Source organism: Rhea pennata, chromosome 3, assembly GCF_028389875.1.
Source record: "Rhea pennata isolate bPtePen1 chromosome 3, bPtePen1.pri, whole genome shotgun sequence".
NCBI classification, from domain to species: domain Eukaryota; kingdom Metazoa; phylum Chordata; class Aves; order Rheiformes; family Rheidae; genus Rhea; species Rhea pennata.
In genome coordinates this window covers 114,347,857-114,366,519 of record NC_084665.1, presented here as the reverse complement: position 1 = coordinate 114,366,519, position 18,663 = coordinate 114,347,857, and the positions used below count along the sequence as shown (strand labels likewise).

Sequence of the window (18,663 nt, the reverse complement as noted above, 5' to 3'; positions counted from 1 at the left end):
TTATTCACTGATCATACATAAATCACAAACCACTGCAAAGATGTAAAGAAAATGGTACTGAAGGCATGCCAGGCAAAAAGTATCCAAGTCCTTAACAGAATTAAATTGTTAAATCAAATAGTATTTTCCCTCAAGGTTGACTGTTCCTCTCACCTTCCAATGACAGGCCATCAAAACAAGTTCTTATCTTCATTAGAACAGCTACACTCTGAACTGCAGCAGCAAAAGACAATGATGACCTGCACAATTTAAACAGCAGAATCATATTTTTGGCAGAAGCCTAGGTTTCTGAGCAGAGCATACAGATCAGTAGAATAGCCCAGGGGTTGTCATGGCAGCCATGAAATTCTGAACTAATCCAGAAGACTCATTCTGTATATGAATAGAGTTAAGTGACTGCTTTACACTTCCAGCACCAGCCAGGAGCTTGACCATTTCAGCTGAAGCATAAATTTTAGTATATATTTTACTTCAGCTATAATCACTAAGCCTCAGTGTGCTCTTATTTTATGTAAAATATGCAGAAGCTTTTTCTAAAAGTTTGCAGAAACTCAGTGTTTAAAGCGTTCAAACAAAAGGCAAATCTGCCCAAACCCATTGTCTTATATAAAACTATTTGTTTTGCATTATTGATCATAAGTAATCATTTAGGTGTTTGTCACCTATTTTCTAATTTGTACCTGACTTGGCCTCCTACCTTCTTAAGCCTCCTAATAAACTAGTGAGAAGATTTTATATCATTCATGTTACAAACATTACATAAGGTAATATAAATTATATAAGCAATAACATTTGAAAGGCAAATACTAAACATCCAGTATATCCTCACAGACACAGTAGCTGAGGATGTGTTTCTGTCAATAGTGATATATTTAGATAGCCACAAGAATGAGAATGCAATCACATTATACATAAATATGTACTAGAAATAAAAATGATCTGCATTGTGGATTCTAGAATTACTATTGAACATATTCACAAACTATAAATTAAAGTGACTACCAGATTCTCACTAACTGATAGAATTAACCATGTAATCATCACTTTCCTGAAACAAAACTCAGTTGACACTGAATTCCTAGAATTTAAGCCATCTTTAACACCTTTACAGAAGTCATGCTACACGCTTAACAGCTATCTAAAATGTTCAAGTTCTAATCTACAGAGGGAACAAATCCTGCCCATTTTTATGTGTAGATATTGAATGAACTCCTGAACTTCCTCCTTCAAAATCAGTACATTTAATTACCTGAATCCCAGGTGCTCATTATATAGTCCACCAGCTGAATCTAGCCTATCAGGGCAATTAATTTGGTCTATAGCCTTTTCTTTTCCTTCTTCTAGGACACATTGTTCCTTCCCACTACTCATCTAGAATAGCACTCATTACATGACCAAGAAAGCTTTTTTCCTAGTGCATGATGGATATGCATCCAATCCCTTCAAGAGAAACAAAAGCAGGAATAAAAATCCCCACAATATTTTATTATGAAACTGTTAAAATTAAGGTGTCATAAGCATTTTCAGTTACACGACATGCTTATCACATGGCCAAAACACAGGCATTCTCATGCATGTGGCTAAAGGTGGCCAAAACTTAATGCACTGACCTGCATTTTAGTCAAGTGACACGCATGCCTGATTATTCCTGGGTAGAGGTTACTGTAGTAACTATAAGTGCATCTAAGATGTGTGGCTCATCTCAGCAAGATGATGGCTAAAATTAATAGAAATTACTGTACCTGTCCCGGGGTCAAGTCCAAAGACACATGTCAGAATACAAAAGCCAAGACAAACTTGTAAAGAGAGACATCATCTTTGTTAGATCTAGAATTACAGCCAGAAAACAGGACTTGTTTTTTTGTTTTTTTTCCTTTGTTTTTTTAAGAGAAATGAGAGAAATAACATGTAATGTAATGAAATGACATGAAATTTCATGCCATGTAATAAGCGTTATTCCAGATGAGTAATGGGGAAAAAACTATCCTAGAAAAGAGATAAAGAAAAGTCTATGGGCCAAAATTTTCAGAAAAATAAGAGAATAAAATTATGGTAATTTAATTTGCTGCATTAAAAATGTGAAGTTATCTCTACAGCTTTTCCTTGCTTTGCTAGAGTGTGTCTTTAGGAAAAAAAAAAAAGTGACATTTACAATCAAATAATATACTACTATTTGTAAGAATTTACCTTTCAATCAGAACCCACTCAACGTTTTTCAGCACTGTAGACAAATCTTAATTTTGCCATCCCACAAATTTTTTTCTCAATCAGAACCCACTCAAGGTTTTTCAACACTGTAGACAAACCTTAATTTTGCCATCCCACAAATTTTTTTCTTATTACTGATGATAACTATACTCTGTTTGTTTATGGTGGCAAAGCAGGAGGAAAAGAAGGACAGAGGGCCAGAAAAGTCTGCTCGATCTGGGGATGGAGGTGGTCTAACCTTGCTGGAGGAGGAGAACCTGTACCTGAGGGATGTTACCCCAAAACAGGTAACATGGCAGAACATGGCAGCACTGGGTTTGGCTATGCACAGCATGGGTGGTTAGAACACGGATGCCTCCATATGATCCAAGGGCTGCAGCATCTCCCCTATCAGGAAAGGCTGTGAGAGCTGGGCCTGTTTAGTCTGGAGAAGACTGAGAGGGGATCTTATCAATGTCTACAAATACCTCAAGGGAAGGTGTCAAGGGGACGGGGCCAGACTCTTTTCAGTGGTGCCCAGCAACAGGACAAAAGGCAATGGGCATGAACTGAAACACAGAAAGTTCTGTCTGAACACGAGGAAGTTCTTTACTGTAAGAGTGACAGAGCCCTGGAACAGGCTGCACAGAGAGGTTGTGGAGTCTCCTTCTCTGGAGATATTCAAAACTTGCCTGGATGTGATCCTGTCTAACATGCTTTAGGTGACCCTGGTTGAGCAGGGAGGTTGGACTAGATGATCTCCAGAGGTCCCTTCCAACCTCAACAATTCTGTGATTCTGTGACTCTGTGACACAGAAACCATTCTGAGGGTTTTCTCAGTATTTCCCTGCACCTAGGGGAACATAACCCTAGGCACCAGGACAAGCTAGGGGGCTGACCTTCTGGAGAGCAGGTCTGCAGAGAAGGACCAGGGAGTGCTCGTGGATGACAGGTTGACTATGAGCCAGCAATGCGCCCTTGTGGCCAAGAAGGCCAATGGTCTCCTGGGGTGCATTAGGAAGAGTGTTGCCAGCAGGTGGAGGGAGGTGATCCTGCCCCTCTACTCAGCCCTGGGGAGGCCTCATCTCGAGTCCTGTGTCCAGTTCTGGGCTCCCCGGGACAAGAGAGACATGGAGCTACTGGAGAGAGTCCAGTGTAGGACTACAAAGATGATCCGAGGGCTGGAGCACCTGCCCTAGGAGGAACGGCTGTGAAAGCTGGGCCTTTTTAGGCTGGGGAAGAGAAGACTGAGGGGGGATCTGATCAATGTGTACAAGTACCTGAAGGGAGGGTGTCAAGGGGACGGGGACAAACTCTTCTCAGTTGTCCCATGTGACAGGACAAGAGGTAAGGGGCAGAAATTAAAGCACAGGAAGTTCCGCCTGAACGTGAGGGGGAATTTCTTCCCTGTGAGAGTGATGGAGCACTGGCACAGGTTGCCCAGAGAGGTTGTGGAGTCTCCTTCTCCGGATATCTTCAAGGCTCACCTGGATGCAACCCTGTCTACCATGCTGTAGGTGACCCTGCTGAGCAGGGAGATTGGACTAGATGATCTCCAGAGGTCCTTTCCAACCTTACTAATTCTATGATTTTCTGCTTTTCCAGCTTTCTCGCACAGTACAGGATGCCAGCAGCAAGGAATCTACTTTCCCAGAATCTCTGTCTCTTCTACATTCCCCTCAGCACAGAGGAGGTCTCCCAACACTTTGCTCCCACTTCTCTGTCATCTCATGCTCTCATTGCTAATAAGCAGAGTGAAAAACAGGCAAAGGATGGCAGTGGCAAACTTTAAACATTTACCTCTATTAGGCTATAGTATGTTCACCCAGATCCAACTCTGCCTTCAATTAATGCGCTTTATCATAGGCCTCAGCACACACACGAGATTACTCATGTAAAATAGCATAAAAATTGCAATGGGACAATCTTCACCTAAAGCAAAGCAAAAAAAAAAAAAAAAAAAAAAAAAAGTTCAAATAGCTATAAAACCTGTTAAGAAACTTTCAGCCACAAGATGCACAGAAGTCATCTTATTATGAGGACATGCTTCCACCTTTTTATACATTTAAAGCTGGCAAAATGAAATATATCATGCATTTTTGAAATTCTTCTGGCTAATAAATGAACGTACTTTTAGTCATCTTTCAAAATCAAATAGTGACTCACCGTAACATTCTGCTGCATTATGTCAAATCTGCTGAATATCTAGACTGTAAGCAAATATTTATTATAATAAACAGAGTGTCTCCTAAAGTTAATCTTAAGATTATGAATTGCATACAACAATCTCTTTTCAAAGTTCAAACTGTTCAATTATAGTATCCTTTTCATAATTTGAAATGGAGTTTAACCACTTCCTTGAAGACAATCAAGCACAAAATGCATTATTCACCTCTCAGCTATATAGCAATAAGCAGTTATTGGAAGCTTTTTGGTATTTCCATGGTTTTATGCAGCAGAAGTTGCACTATGCCTATCCAGATGACTCAGACTGGTTTTGCATTCAAAAGAAAAGTAAACATCATATTGGCAATTCCCAAAGTTTTGTCCTATCTAGAGGTATCATTTTTATTATGGAGGATTCTTGAAAATCAAAACTGTGAATTCTTTTAAAATTCTTGTCAAGTATTAATTAGTATGGAAAACTCTTTACAATACTTTTGTTGTTTTACCAATAGCTACCCAATCATCTTCTATATTCTAGAATCACATTTATGTTACAAGATAGTGCCACATGAGCAATAAAGGTCTTTTACATAAACTTGAGTAACCGTGCAGGTAATCTTTGTTGCCTTTATTGATTTCCATAATTTCATTCCTCTACTCATATCAGAAAATGCAAATTCTCTTCTTTCTTGGAGATATATGTTTAGGAGTAACTATTGGACAGTAATTTTGAACATTACCACAACATCACAGTCATATCTAAGACAGGAATATACCTTGTCAAACTAAATATAAAAATCAATAATCATGTGTACAAGATTTGATCTCTAACAGCAAAACAGCTGGCAGAAATGAAGCATCTTTCAAGAGAGAGAACTCAGATTTGAACACTTCCTTTCTCCCAGCTCTCCATAATGAAGGAATTGAGAATCTCCACCTCCTGTTGGTATTAGACAGCTTTCTACCTCAATTCTCCTCATCTAGGTTTATCAAGCCTTCTTCCCATGTCTCATGCCACAGTTCTGAAGCACTCCTTCAACAAGAAATATAATAAAGCCCACTTGCAATAGAAAATTTGTGTTTATAAACTACTTAGCATGAAAAATTTCAGCAAGTTCTGTTAAGACCTTTGCCTAGAAAGTCTCTGGTTTTTCCAGATGAGAGATGGCTCACTGCTGAGTTTCAGCACCCAGCAAGCACATAACATTCACAGAACCTTTTGAATAAAATACAAAAGTGTTCATTGTATTTGCAGCACTTGCCCTTTACTTAACAATAATGACCCCTTCAGGGTACTTTTCCCATTTATTTAATTTCTTGTCCTGGTTACAGGTATAAAAGGTAAGGGCTTAGGTTAATATCATGTCCTAAAGAGCTATGTCTCACACCATGTCATAGACATCTGGGACTTTTAATTTTATTTCAGGTGTACAACACAGGGTATCACAGAAAAAAGAATGCTGCTTAGCACTACTCTGTAAAAGATCTGACTCAACCATTCCCATACTCACATGACAAATGAAAGAAACTGACTTGATTTCTTAAACTAATGGATGAGTACTCATCCATTCATATACACAGGAACAATTTTTCTTCTCAGGTGAAGATGAGCAAATCAAATAAGGCTGCATTATTACCAGAAATAGACTCAAATCATTACATTCCACAGAATTAAAAAAAATCATAATAATGTTTCAGATCTTGATGCCTAATCATTATGCAGTAGTGAATATATTTTCTAGGATTTCAGGAAAGCTAAGAAGCTTTCAGAAACAAGCACCCTAATATACAAAAATATGTATTTTAAACAAATACTTACAAGCATTTCTGTCTTCCATGATTTTCAACTTTTGTACCTTTGGAGGAAGATTTTTCCCTGGCTCATCTTTACAACAGTACATATGTACCTTCTGGAAGATTCATTTACAAGATTATCATCACTAAATATAAGATTGCATTTAATACAGAATCTCTCTTAAGTCGGTATATTTTCTTACAGAATAAGGTCTTGGCTTTAACTATAGTATGTTATAACTTCTACGCATATAACTAAAATAAATACATACCAAATGAGGATATAAAGGTATCTGTCAGGTGATATAATTCCCAAATTTAGGATTATGTTTATAGGCTAATAAACACTAATAGGAAACTACTGTAATGAAACAATAAAAGACTAATGTGAAAGCAATGGCATTCAAAACAAATTTTAAAACATTAGAGTAGAAACATAAAATATACAAAAAAAAAATCCACTCTGCATGAAACCTAAACCATGCAGTACTAGGTTCACCACTAAAAACGTTACACAAAACGGTCTAATTCCAGCTGTTCAAAGTGGAAGTACAAACCACATACATGAGAATGGCAAGTAAAATACAAGATTCATTTTATTACCTAAATGGCATTAAATTATACTAGTGAAGTTTTTTTAAGCAAATTCTATTTTAACTTTTAAATATAGCCTTTCAAAAGTTTAGTGAAACCACTGTTCTTAAATACACTAATTTTAACAGATCAGACTTGGGAAATGGAATTAGTGCCCCCTGGTGGCAAATCTAGAATCAATTCAATGAGGTAAGCAACTTCAAACTGATAATTAACCAAAGCTTTCACTTCAAGAATCGTGTCTAGTACAGTTAATGCAGGAAATATTACAAAGCTGAACAGCTATTTTCATACGCAATAAGAGAACAGTAAGTGGGGTATAGTTTATATTTTCGTGCACAAATGCATTCACCAAAGAATTAATGTGGGAAAGATTTAATTATCAACTTTATTAAGTAGTAATGCACTATAATTACACTCTTTGTTCACCAAAATGCCATAGCTGAAATTCATGGCAGTCCAATCAGTTTCTTCAAAACCTAATTTTCATTTAAAATAAGAATCAGATTTTTTTTTCATGTGAATGCAGAAAAATCTTCCTGAATCTGAATCACTGTGTGACTTTTCTATGCTCAGTTATGTATTTCCACAAGCCCATTGACAGAGAGCCACAGCAACAAAATAATTTGATCTTATGACCGGCTAGAAGAACAGCACAATATTCTTTTATAAAAGATGTAAATGTTAACACATTTTTCACATGGGTTAAAATGGTACATGTAAAAGTACGTGTGTCCTAATCCTCAAATTATAGCAGTCTATCCAACAATCATCAAAATTGTATGCAAAGATTTTTATGCTGCATGGCACATTTATTACATAACCTGCAAAATAAAGTGGTCCGAGACATCTATTCCGAATCATTTTGCTGTTCCAGCTGGAAAAACCTGCTTTATCGTTATAACAGGGTTTATACAACCTGTTATAACAAATGTAAGATATGTCTTCCAATCAACAATATGACAGAGAGGGTCACATTCTGATTCCTTGTAGGAATATAGATCCCCTTAAAGTAGATAGCAAGAATCATAATGTTAATAAAAAAAGAGTATGAACCAGGAATGTCATGCTAGCATTTTATTTCACAGTGATGTTGTTGCTTCCATGGAGAACCTTTTGCATTTGCACTAGTCTCAGATCTCCTGAGAATACAGACAAGCAACATTAGCATCTTCAGCTCAAGCCTTCATGTCTCCTGATACATAGAAATCATACTTTCGAGGAGTTACAACATACTTTTTTCCCTTTTTTTTGTTATAAATTGATCAGAACACAAGAACAACCTATCTCAGTTCTGTACTTCTCTACAAGGACAATTATTGTTACACAAGTCATTAATTAAAAATGAGTTGCTATGCATAAAAGTCCATCCTCTATCAAGAGATCCCATGTATCATCAGTGGTGTCAGACACTACTCCAAAGGAATATCTAACCTGCAGGGATAAGAAAGAGCTAGTAAATGGAAATGGATTCAACATTTTATCAAGATAACACAGTTTTGACCTAAGCAGTCAGAACTACATTAGAAGATGAATCAAGCCCATCATGCCTTGGACTTCCTCATACTAAACTAGTAGTTTCACAAAATGTCCTGTGAAATTCACATTTCTGCAAAGCGCCTGCCCTGAGGGTGCTCTCCCCTGTGGGAGGGAGTGACTTGAATTTCCACCTGAAGTGCCGGAAGCAAAACAATTCAGAGTGGTTTTGTTTTCATGCAAAATAACTCTGTGACAGAGCACCTATTGTACCGTATGGTAGAGGATGTTAACTGGCATAAACAGCCATCAGTCAGCAAATTAAACAGTTTAACAGTTACACGTTTTACAGAAGCCTTTTCACCTCACAAGCAGAGGTCAGCTAATAAATGATGCAGACAAATGATCAAGGGAAGAGCAAAGGAAAGCCTGACAAAGGATATCAAAAGTCCAGACAAAAGGACAGAAGCAGCCACGGACATGGGTATTTGGGAAGGGATTTGAGACCTCCTTCCTCTTGAGAGGAAAATGGAGAGGCTTGGTTGAGGCAAGCTCCAGCTGTTGGCTCCTCTCTGGCCCTTGAGAAACATACTCAGCTCTCCCCCCATTCACTACTTGTAATTAAGTTATTTTCAGTATGCACACGGGATCCTGATCTCCCTGACGGGTGTCACATATAGCTCTCTGGCCTGGCACGCAACACTATTGTCACACATATTTACATGAAGGTGCCTGGGCAGGGCACTTCCTCCTGGTTTATATTGCACACAGAGGGAACACGCTTTCAAATAACCGAAGTAGCGAGAACTCCCCTGTTCTAATGACTTTTAGCCCCCTGGGGTGATGCAGGGAGTTCTCCTCGCCACCACACCTCGCTCGAAAGACACGGGTGAGGCGGGAGAGAAAGTCTTCTCTCATGCTGCTCCGGGAGGGGGAGAGCAGCGCAGGAAGCACCGAGACAGGCGACACTCGAGGAGCACCCGGCGCCCAGCGCAGCCGCGTCCCCGGCAGCCCCGCCGGCCGCCGAGCGGAGGGATAGAGGCGGCGGCGGCGGCGGCGGCGGCGGCGGCGGCGGCGGCGGCGGCGGCGGCGGCGGCGGCGGCGGCTCCCTCCGCCCCGCCCCAGCAGGCGAGCGGCCGTTGAGGCCCCGGAGGGCGGGAAAGGCGGCGCGGGTGGGCGGGGCTGCCGCGAGGGCGCGCGCCGCAGGGGCTCCTGGGTAAGGGAAGTCGCCGCTCGCCGCCCTTTTTGGCGGCGGCGGCGGGGGGTGTCGTCGTGACCGTTCGCGCGCGACGCTCGCGCGCCCTCTCCGCGCAGCGGGTCGGGAGGGGAGGGGGGTGGCGAGGGGGCAGCCGAGCGCGCGCGCCCGCGCAGCCGTGCGGGGGCGGGCGGGGGAGGGGAGACCCCCTGCCGCCCCCCTCCTCCCCCGAGGCGCGGCGGCGGCGCCTTCTTCGGACATGGACTCGCCACCGCGCCGCCGAGGCCACTAGGCGCCCTCCCACCGCCGCCTGGCCTCCGGGCGGGAGAGGCCTCCCTCGGCGCGAGGCAGCGGCCGGCCTGAGGAAGGAGGAGGGGCCGGGCAAACATGGCCACCCCCGCCAAGTGGGAGCGTCTGCGGCCCCTGCAGCCGGACACGCTGCGTGTGAGTGAGGGACGCGGCGGGCGGGGAAGGGAGGCGCTGCCTGCGGCTGGGGCCGGGGCGGGACGGCGCCGCGACGCCGCTCTCCCGCCGCTGAGCGTTTTAAGGCGATCCCGGGAAGTCCTTTCTCTCACCTGTCGGGCAGGATCCGCCTGAGCGGCGGCGATGTGGTGTACCTGGCCTGAGAAGCGCGTAAAAGCGTAGTGATGCCTCCCTCCCTCATCGCATTCTAGCAGGCTGCATTGGAAAGGAAACTGTTACAATGTTAGTCATAGTGCAAAGCGATGCTTTTCTTAGCTGTGTTAACTATAACCTGTTAGTCAAGTTAACTAGGTTGTAGATGTATTTGAAAATCAGTTGCAGGCTACTGCATTGTTTTGCTTTTCCCTGAAAGCCTGTGAAGTTCAGGTAATCTACCTTTATGCAGTGTCTGGCATAACTTTTAGCAGTGTAATCAAATAGCTAATTGCAAATAGCTATTTTGTGGCATTTTATTAAATAATGCTTGGTTTTATCAACTTCAACTGTTGGGCTAAATGTTATTTGGTAGCATTATCTGAATGCCATGAAAAGCTTTCTATGATTTTTTTTTCCCATTAGTAGTTGAAAATTTCTTGCTACTAGAGATGGTGATTTTTAGAAACAAAGGGCATAGGGCACAACACAGTGCCAGGTGATGGACCAGTCAACCAGAGGTGGTGCTGTCCTGAATCTGCTTATCGTAAACAAGGAAGGCAGGAAGGTGGTAATTAGTAGCAGTCTTGGCTGTAGGGGCCATTGAATAGTGGTGTTCAGGATGCTGGGTGTAGTGAGGAAGACACGTAGCTGAGTACAGATACTAGACTTGAGGAAAGCAGACTCCAGCTTATTTAGGGAACTGGTAGCTGATACTTTTTTTGAAGGCTTTTTTCTGGAACTTTGTGGGGTAGAGGAACCCAAGAACTGGGAGATCTGGTAAGGGCAGCTTCACTCAAGCACAGGAATCTTCTGTCTGGGAATGCCCCATCTTATGCAGCCAGACAAGCAGATGTGTAGAGGCATGGGTATGCCTGAGCCAGAGAGGGATGGGGAGAGATCTGCAGGAGGTGGAAGCAAAGGCAAGCTACAAAGGAGAAGTAAAAACATTGTCTGGACATACAGGTATAATGCTAGCAAAGCCACAGCTCATTTAGTGTTGAAACTGGCAAGGGATGTCAAGGGTGATAAAGAAGAAAATTACTGCTACTTTAGCAGTAAAAGTATAACCAGGAAAATGTGGTTCTGCTGCTGAATGGGGCAAGTGATTTAGGGACAGCAGACAGATGAGGTTGAAGTACTCAGCTTTTTTGCATGGGTCTTCAGAAGCAAGGTCCTCTAGACTCTTGTGTCTAATGGCAGGGATCAAGGAGAAGAGGAGCTACTGGTAGTGGAAAAGTACCAAGTCAGAGATTTCTTGAGAAATCTCAACCCATACCAGTCTAATGGAATCTGAGAGAGTTGGCTGATACCATTGTGAGCTTGTTCTCTATCATTTTCAAGAGGTCATGGAGATCAGGTACAGGTTGGTCAGCTGTACTTCAGTCTCTTGAAAACCATTGAGCAAATTCTCCTGGAAGGCATTTCTGGGAACATGAAGGAGGACAAGGTGACTGGGAATAGCCAGCAAGGCTATTCTTGCTTGACCAAACTGATTATTTTCTTTTAAATACTACATATGTAGATACAAGAGCTATGAGGGAAGCTGAGGGAGCTGGGCTTGTTAAGCCATAGCAATGTTCCAGTACTTGCTACAAAGTTGTTGAGAAGATGGAGCCAGAGGTTTAGCAGCAGTACATGATGGGAGGATAATGGAAAACAGGCATGAATTGAAACAAGAGGTGACAGAGGTTCCAACTTGATATAAGGAGAAACTTTTCCCTCTGAGGAGAGACAAGCAGTGGAAGAAGTTGCCCAGAGAGGTATGGCCTCTGTCCTTAGCGGCCTTCAAGATTCAGCTGTATAAAGCCCTGAGTAAGCTGGTCTGACATAGTAGCTCTTCCTGCTTTGAGCAGGAGGGTGGACTTCAGACCTCCTGAGGACTCTTCCAACTGGATTGAACTTGAATTTGAAACTGTTCCTTTTGTTTGAATTGGGAAGGGGGAAAGGAATAAGAAAGTAGTTGACTGAGATCATCATGTCCGTTTCAAGACCAGAGCAAACTCTGCTAGTCTGGAAGTCTAGTACAAAGTAACTGTGATGCTGTGTGATAGCTGGGTATCTTTAGTACATGAGCTGTTACAGGGAGTGTCTGAAACTGATGTTTATAGAGTTTATACCGATAACTGCTTTGTGTTGGGACCACTGCCTAAGCATTAGGGAGTTTTTGGTGGTATTTCCTGCTTTCCAAGAGAGAGGAAGATATGTTGAGGTTAAAGCCGAAAATTGACAGGAATTAACAAGTATCTCCTCTATCCAATGAGATTCCTTCACAGTAGTACCTGCTGAGTTGTCAATGCTGTCATCCCTGTAGCAGCTACAGTTCAGATGGGGGTTTCACCTGGAGAAGCTTCCTATGTATATGAAATCTCATAACATCAGTTATCCTTTTATCCTTTTAATTCTGCAGCCACCAGTGATCAACCTAAATGTAGAAGATGAGGTACAGTTTGTAAGAAGTAAGTTGCTGCATTGCATATGTAAAATACTTCAAGAATAATCTTTATCCTTTTTTTTACAGTGTCAAGTATGTGTTGTAAACCAGTGTTGTGTATCTAATAAAAACAGAATAGAAGGAATGCTGCATGCTCAATGAAATTGCTAAGATAACATAACACATTCTTAGTTTTCCTCTTTTCATTCCATCTGCTGCAATTATACCTCACCCTTCTATAATGAAAGTGAGCTTAAGGAAAATATGAGCTAGAGAAAACTGGAACTTTGTGTTGGAAAAGCATATTTCAGCTGACATTAACAAACGTAAATACAAGCTTAAATAAATTTGTTTGTGTCTTTTTCTCACTAGCTGTGCTTCTTTCCGGTAAAAGAATCTGTCAAACTGATTAGTGACTTGTCGAATCTGTAAAATCATATTAAACTGTCCACAAGCTTGCAGCAATGGAATAGTTGTGATATACTATGAGCAAAAGTGCACATCTCACTTATCCTGTGAAAAATGTTGAAGATCATGAAGTCAAATGTGCTTCCTAGGAGAACTTTCTTACATTTGCATGTGTGCACACAAACACGTAAATTCCCTTGAAGCATTACACTGCAATGATCAGTGATACATTTTGGTTGGATAAAAAAATACCTGGTTTGCTTTGTAGGAGAAGATGCAAGTAACAGCATGGTTTGACAGTCTTTCATTGACTCTAGCATCAGAACTCCTTGACTAGTGCGTAGGCATCAAGTCTTTTTGGTGCTTTAAAACAAAATGCTCTAAAACAAAAGTAACCAATCTGTTCACCAATAACTTTTCTGCTATTTCTGAGACTGCTCATATTGAGCACATATAACATTCACTAAGTAGTTTGAGTCTACAAAGCCCAGTGAACATACAGTTACATAACTACTAATATTCATGTTAGCATGAAATTTGAAAGCATGAAGATGCATGATTGCTGTTTAGGTACACGTTTATTGGTTTACAATAATTGTATCAGATTAACAGACTTTAAATGATGCTGTCTCAATGTCAATGTTGTGAATAGCTGTAGTGTTTCAAGACTTATTTTCACTGGTGTTATTTTCTTAAGAACCACTTAATGTTGTTTAGTTTATACTGAATATTGTATCAAACCTTTACAGAGACTCTGAAAGTCACAAAGCCTCGATTTGATGCGTCCTTGGTTTATTTGACCCGAAAATTCATGGATCTTGTCAAAACAGCTCCAGATGGTGTCCTTGATTTAAATGAGGTAGCAACAACTCTTGGGGTACGAAAACGAAGAGTATATGACATCACCAATGTGTTGGATGGAATCCACTTAATTCAGAAGAGATCTAAGAACCTTATCCAGTGGGTGTGAGTTGGACTTGAAACTTTTACTTTCTGAAACAGTAAAAACCAGCAGTACCAAGTAATGTTTATGGTTTGGAGCTCAGAGTATTTTTAAGCATATTTAATTACCTTTGATAAAGGAAACTGTCTTAAATTCTATTGTAATTCAGACAGTCTAAGGACAAATCCTATATTTATGATTATCGAGTGAATTAAAAAAATAACAATGAAATATATTTCAGCTGAGTAAAGCATGCCAGAATTCCTTGCTGATTCCTGTTAGTACACTTTCTATATTCAACGAACAGGCTCTTATTTATGTAAACATACTAGACAACTTTCATTCTTCTAGAGGTTCTGATCTTGATCAAGTTGTCGGAAAGGCACCAGAGCAGCAAAAGCTTAGAGATGAACTTTCTGACTTGTCAGCCATGGAAGAAGCTCTGGATGAATTAATCAAGGATTGTGCTCATCAGTTATTTGAACTGACAGATGACAAAGAAAATGCAAAATATCCTTTCAGCTCTTTTACACCACTTAAAATCTAACATGTAATTTTGGTTACTAGAACTCAAGTATCTAGGAATAGCTTTAGGCAGATACCGCAGTTGTGCAGTAATACTTGATAATGTGTACAGGGAACTTGCTGGGTTCCTTATTAATATGTATTAGACATGTACCCTCCTTTGCAGAATCATGTGCAGTCTAGAGCATTTCCAGGGGACTGCTACTTGAATGACCTTTCCACTGAAGAATTTTGAGAGGAGGTGAAGTGGGAAGAACTGGAGTTCTTCTATTTTCGTACTTTTCCTTTGCCACTTTGCCGTGGAAAGGAAAGCAGAGTACCTCAGTGGCAGAGAGGGTAAGGAGGTGGGTTATATTGAGATAAAATGTCATTTGGAACAGTAATGAAGAGGAAGAAAATAAAATGGAGATGAAGCAATTGTCTCAGTACTCTGACTATCACCTTGTTCTCTCTGTTATAGAATAATGTCTCAGGACAGACCTTGGCCTACCAGTGAGATTGAGTTGATAAGTTAGATGAGAAAGAGGACCCAAGATGGAGTCCCAGTGACTTACTAACATGAACCTTGAAGGGTGGTTACTCTTCTGTGTTGGAAAAATTCCAATGTAGTCTTATCCTGCAGATGGGATAATAGAAAAGAGATTTCCTTTTAATAATTTCAGTACGATATTAGCATTGTCAGTTTTTTTTGTAACATTGAATGTCTCAGTCTTTTAAGGTTTTTTTTACCCCCTTCTTAATTGGGGGGGGGGGGGAAGGGGGAGGAGGGAATTCTCCTGTTCAGTCAACTACTACTTAATATTGTAAAGCCTAATACTAAGCAACCTCCTGAACTATTTACTGCTTTTCTTAAGTAGGTCTTCTGCTTCAATATAAGTTAGCATTATACTCTTTGCTTCTGCCCATTAGCAAATCACTTTACAGAATCCTTGACCAATGTACACACTAGCTTATGTGACGTATCAAGATATCCATAGCATTCAGGCATTTCAAGAACAGATTGTTATTGCAATCAAAGCTCCAGAAGAAACAAAATTGGAAGTACCAGCTCCTAAAGAAGTAAGTCTTATACATTTCTGTCCTAAATGAGCAAAAGCACTGGAATCTGACCTTGCAACAGCAATCAGTAATTGGCTTCCAGTTTTTGTCATGTATAGCAAATATTGGTTCTTCCATTTTTCTTGTGTTTCACTGAACAATGCAATAGGTCTAATAGTCTAAGCAGCTTATTTTTAGACTATGGGGATTTTTATTTACCTGCATTATTAAAAGATAAGCATATCTGAGTTGTTTGATTTTGCTAGAGATAATGGAATTCCTGTAGTAAGCATTACATAAGTATTTCCAGGGTCAGAATATGTTTGATAGTTATGTGGATAATGAAACTTCCAAAGTTCTGTTAACATTTGTATACTAAAATGTATATGCAATTGTAAATCTAACCAAGCAAGGTAATTAAATAAGCATAATTTGGTAATGATCTAACAACAAATAAGTACATTCTCATTGTTTAATGAATATGCAGTTGTCACTATAATACTGGAGTAGGACATACACAATACTGTAGCCAAAATCAAAAAATTGGCACATTAGTAGATTATGTCGAGATAGATATTTTTATTATTATTATTGTGTGTGTGTGTGTGTGTGTGTGTGGAGGTGTGGACTGCAGCAAAAATAGGTAACTAATTTGTAAGATTTTTTTCTTTTGTTTATATGCAAGTCCTTGTTTTATAGGATAGCATAGAAGTACATATAAAGAGTACAAAAGGACCTATTGATGTCTATTTATGTGAAGTGGAACAAGATAAGCCAGATGCCAAAACCTTTGAAGATATGGATACTGTGACTTCTGAAACTAAGCCATCAGTACCTCCTGATGAAGGTAACATCTATTTACTTATTTATCCCTGTGTAACTTTTTTAAATGCCTGTGATATTTAAAAATTTGTATCATACTATTCTGATTATACTTGTACAGTTTTCAACTTTATCTTCTGAGCGTGGTTGAAGTGACTTAAGCTGTGTGGGAGTATAGGAAATGCCTCAAATGGAAGTTTATGGTGTTGTGTTATCTCACAAGAGCAGCAGGCCAAGAGATTAGATGCGTGTATCCATAACAAGCCACTCTTGTTCCCTGACCCCCTTCCTTCCCCTGCTGGTTGCTGGTTTCCTGTCAGCTCTGACTGCTCTGTTGCACTCTGCTAATGGAACCGAGTGTGTGAGTTCTCAGCTGCTTCAATGCAGAGTCCAGCAGCTCAGCTAAATACTAGCTGTCACAAGAGCAAAGATTCTGTTTTATATAAGAGGGTGTACTGCTTTCACTCATTGATTGTCCTGGCTAAAAGAGGGTAGGCAGAAGGGGAGACCGTATTTTAAGCTCCTGAAACATGATTAGTTGGAATTTTGTCAGTCAGAGCCCCAGTGTTGCAGGATATTGTGTTTTTAAAATAAACATGGCAGGAATTACAGTAGCTCAGAACACAAAAGATGATTTATTTTTAGTAATGTAGCTTAATCGTTGAGGGGAAGAGTTGGCTTTAAAAAAAAAAAAAAAAAAAAAAAGCCAAGATTAAACTCTTACATTGCTTGTGGAATGACTTTTTGGTGCTGTTGTTTTGATTCATTTGCTTCATAAATTTCATATTTTTTTTTCTTCTGCTAACCCAAATAAGTCATAAGAGGAATGACTTTTAACATTCTTAGCGTGACTCTTTGCAAAAATTTGCAAAACATTTATGGATCAGAATTCAGAATGAGAAAATGTGACCATCAGAGAATTCAAGATTTGCTACAGTTGTCTTGGAAATGTAGATTATTTGTGTTTTGTTAGCTTGACAGATTCTTAAATGTACTATGTAAGAATAACAAATATCTTTCCTTAAAGATGACTTAGGGGAACGTAAAATACTAATACCATAATTTGGAATGACTGGATTTGCTTCAGCATTGTTGCATAGCTAGAGCAGAACAACTGAAAACAGTCTCTTCTTTGCCCCTGCTTCTGCAGAACTCCTTTTTTTTTCTTTTTCTTTTTTTAAGTATCACTCAAACTCTTACTCAATAGATAAACTGAACTCTTACTGATATCAACTTATTGATGTTTTCATCAATACTTATCAAACTTATTTCAGTTTTTCCATCTTAGATATAAGCAGTATACTGATGTGCAAAACTGAACTCTTTGAATAATGTAATTAACAGAATGAGTAACATACTGACTTTCTTGTGTGCTTAGTTTTAGTATTTAAACCATAGAGAGGAGTAAGCTTTACGAAATTGTTCTAGATATTTTATATTAGAAGCAGGTACAGTGCATGTGTCAGTGCAGTACTTACTCAAATTACTGCCTTTCAGGAAGTATTTTTTTCCTTTTTCACTTCTCTTTCAGAGTGAGATCTCCAAAGCAAGCTGAGACGTGAGAGATGAATTACAACTCAAAATCTAATGTAGAATGTAAATATCTGTGTTAAAGAGCTTTTCAAAACTGCTTGGAACTGCAAACTTACTGGCCTGAAATGCTGCAAAATGTTTTAAATTTAAAACAGCAGTGGGTTGGTTGAGTGCTTTCATAGGACTGCTTATCTTCCCAGGTTAAAAGAAGACATTTCCTAGAGTTGCTTTTAGGAGTTCTGTTTTCATATTTGCATGTGATTTACAGTGCTTTGGGAAAATGGCCCTTTTAGCTCATGAAATAACTTTGAATTGATGGAAAACATAGACAAGGAATACCTTTAAAAATGAAGATTGTAAAACTATTTCTGAACAATCCACAATCCTTATAAGAATGTATATAATAAAGAAATGCACTTTTCAGTTCTGAAGCTGCACTGCTATTAAACAGAATTGTCAAATACACATGTAACAAGGACCTGGTATATCAGAAATCTTCAATGTAAGGAACAAGATGTAAATATCATGGAAGTTCTGCCTTACACTGTGTAGATGCTGTTTGCATTGTTTGCATCCAGCTCTGTGTGAACTATGGTATCAAAACTGAAGTAAATAAGCAGGCTTTTGTATATATCTGTATCAAGTCTAGGTAGTTGTTGATGTAGATTTATTGAGATGAATCGCATTTCTGCTTTTGTACAGCAAAGAAATAAAATAAGCTTATAAAAATGGTCAGTCTAAGAGTACTTAAACTTCATGTTGGGGTTTGTCTCTAAACTCTTGTAATTCACTGGATAAGTACAAACAGTAAAACTGGTAAGAAAAATTTTTAAATCTGATAAACATGGTGTTGGCAGCTGGCTTCTTGATCTGATTCCTGTGATGCCACAATACTGTAGCAATTGTCAGAAAAAAATTGACTATTGGTATGTA

At 39.7% G+C, this 18,663-nt stretch overlaps 1 protein-coding gene across 3 annotated transcripts; it reads left to right on the top strand.

Annotated features, from left to right (window-relative positions):
- Positions 1–9,505: 9,505 nt before the first annotated feature.
- On the top strand, positions 9,506–18,461 carry E2F6 (E2F transcription factor 6). Of its 3 annotated transcripts, none has more exons than XM_062573044.1 (7): positions 9,519–9,856; positions 12,438–12,486; positions 13,619–13,829; positions 14,164–14,323; positions 15,283–15,396; positions 16,075–16,222; positions 17,729–18,461. In XM_062573044.1, the coding sequence occupies exons 1-7, from the start codon at positions 9,800–9,802 to the stop codon at positions 17,731–17,733; spliced, it is 744 nt and encodes a 247-aa protein (XP_062429028.1). In that variant the 5' UTR covers positions 9,519–9,799; the 3' UTR covers positions 17,734–18,461. The 3 variants fall into 3 exon arrangements, with proteins under 3 accessions (XP_062429029.1, XP_062429028.1, XP_062429027.1); XM_062573043.1 differs by having other exon boundaries at positions 9,525–9,856; positions 13,619–13,835; XM_062573045.1 differs by lacking the exon at positions 17,729–18,461 and having other exon boundaries at positions 9,506–9,856; positions 13,619–13,835; positions 16,061–16,167.
- Positions 18,462–18,663: the final 202 nt, after the last annotated feature.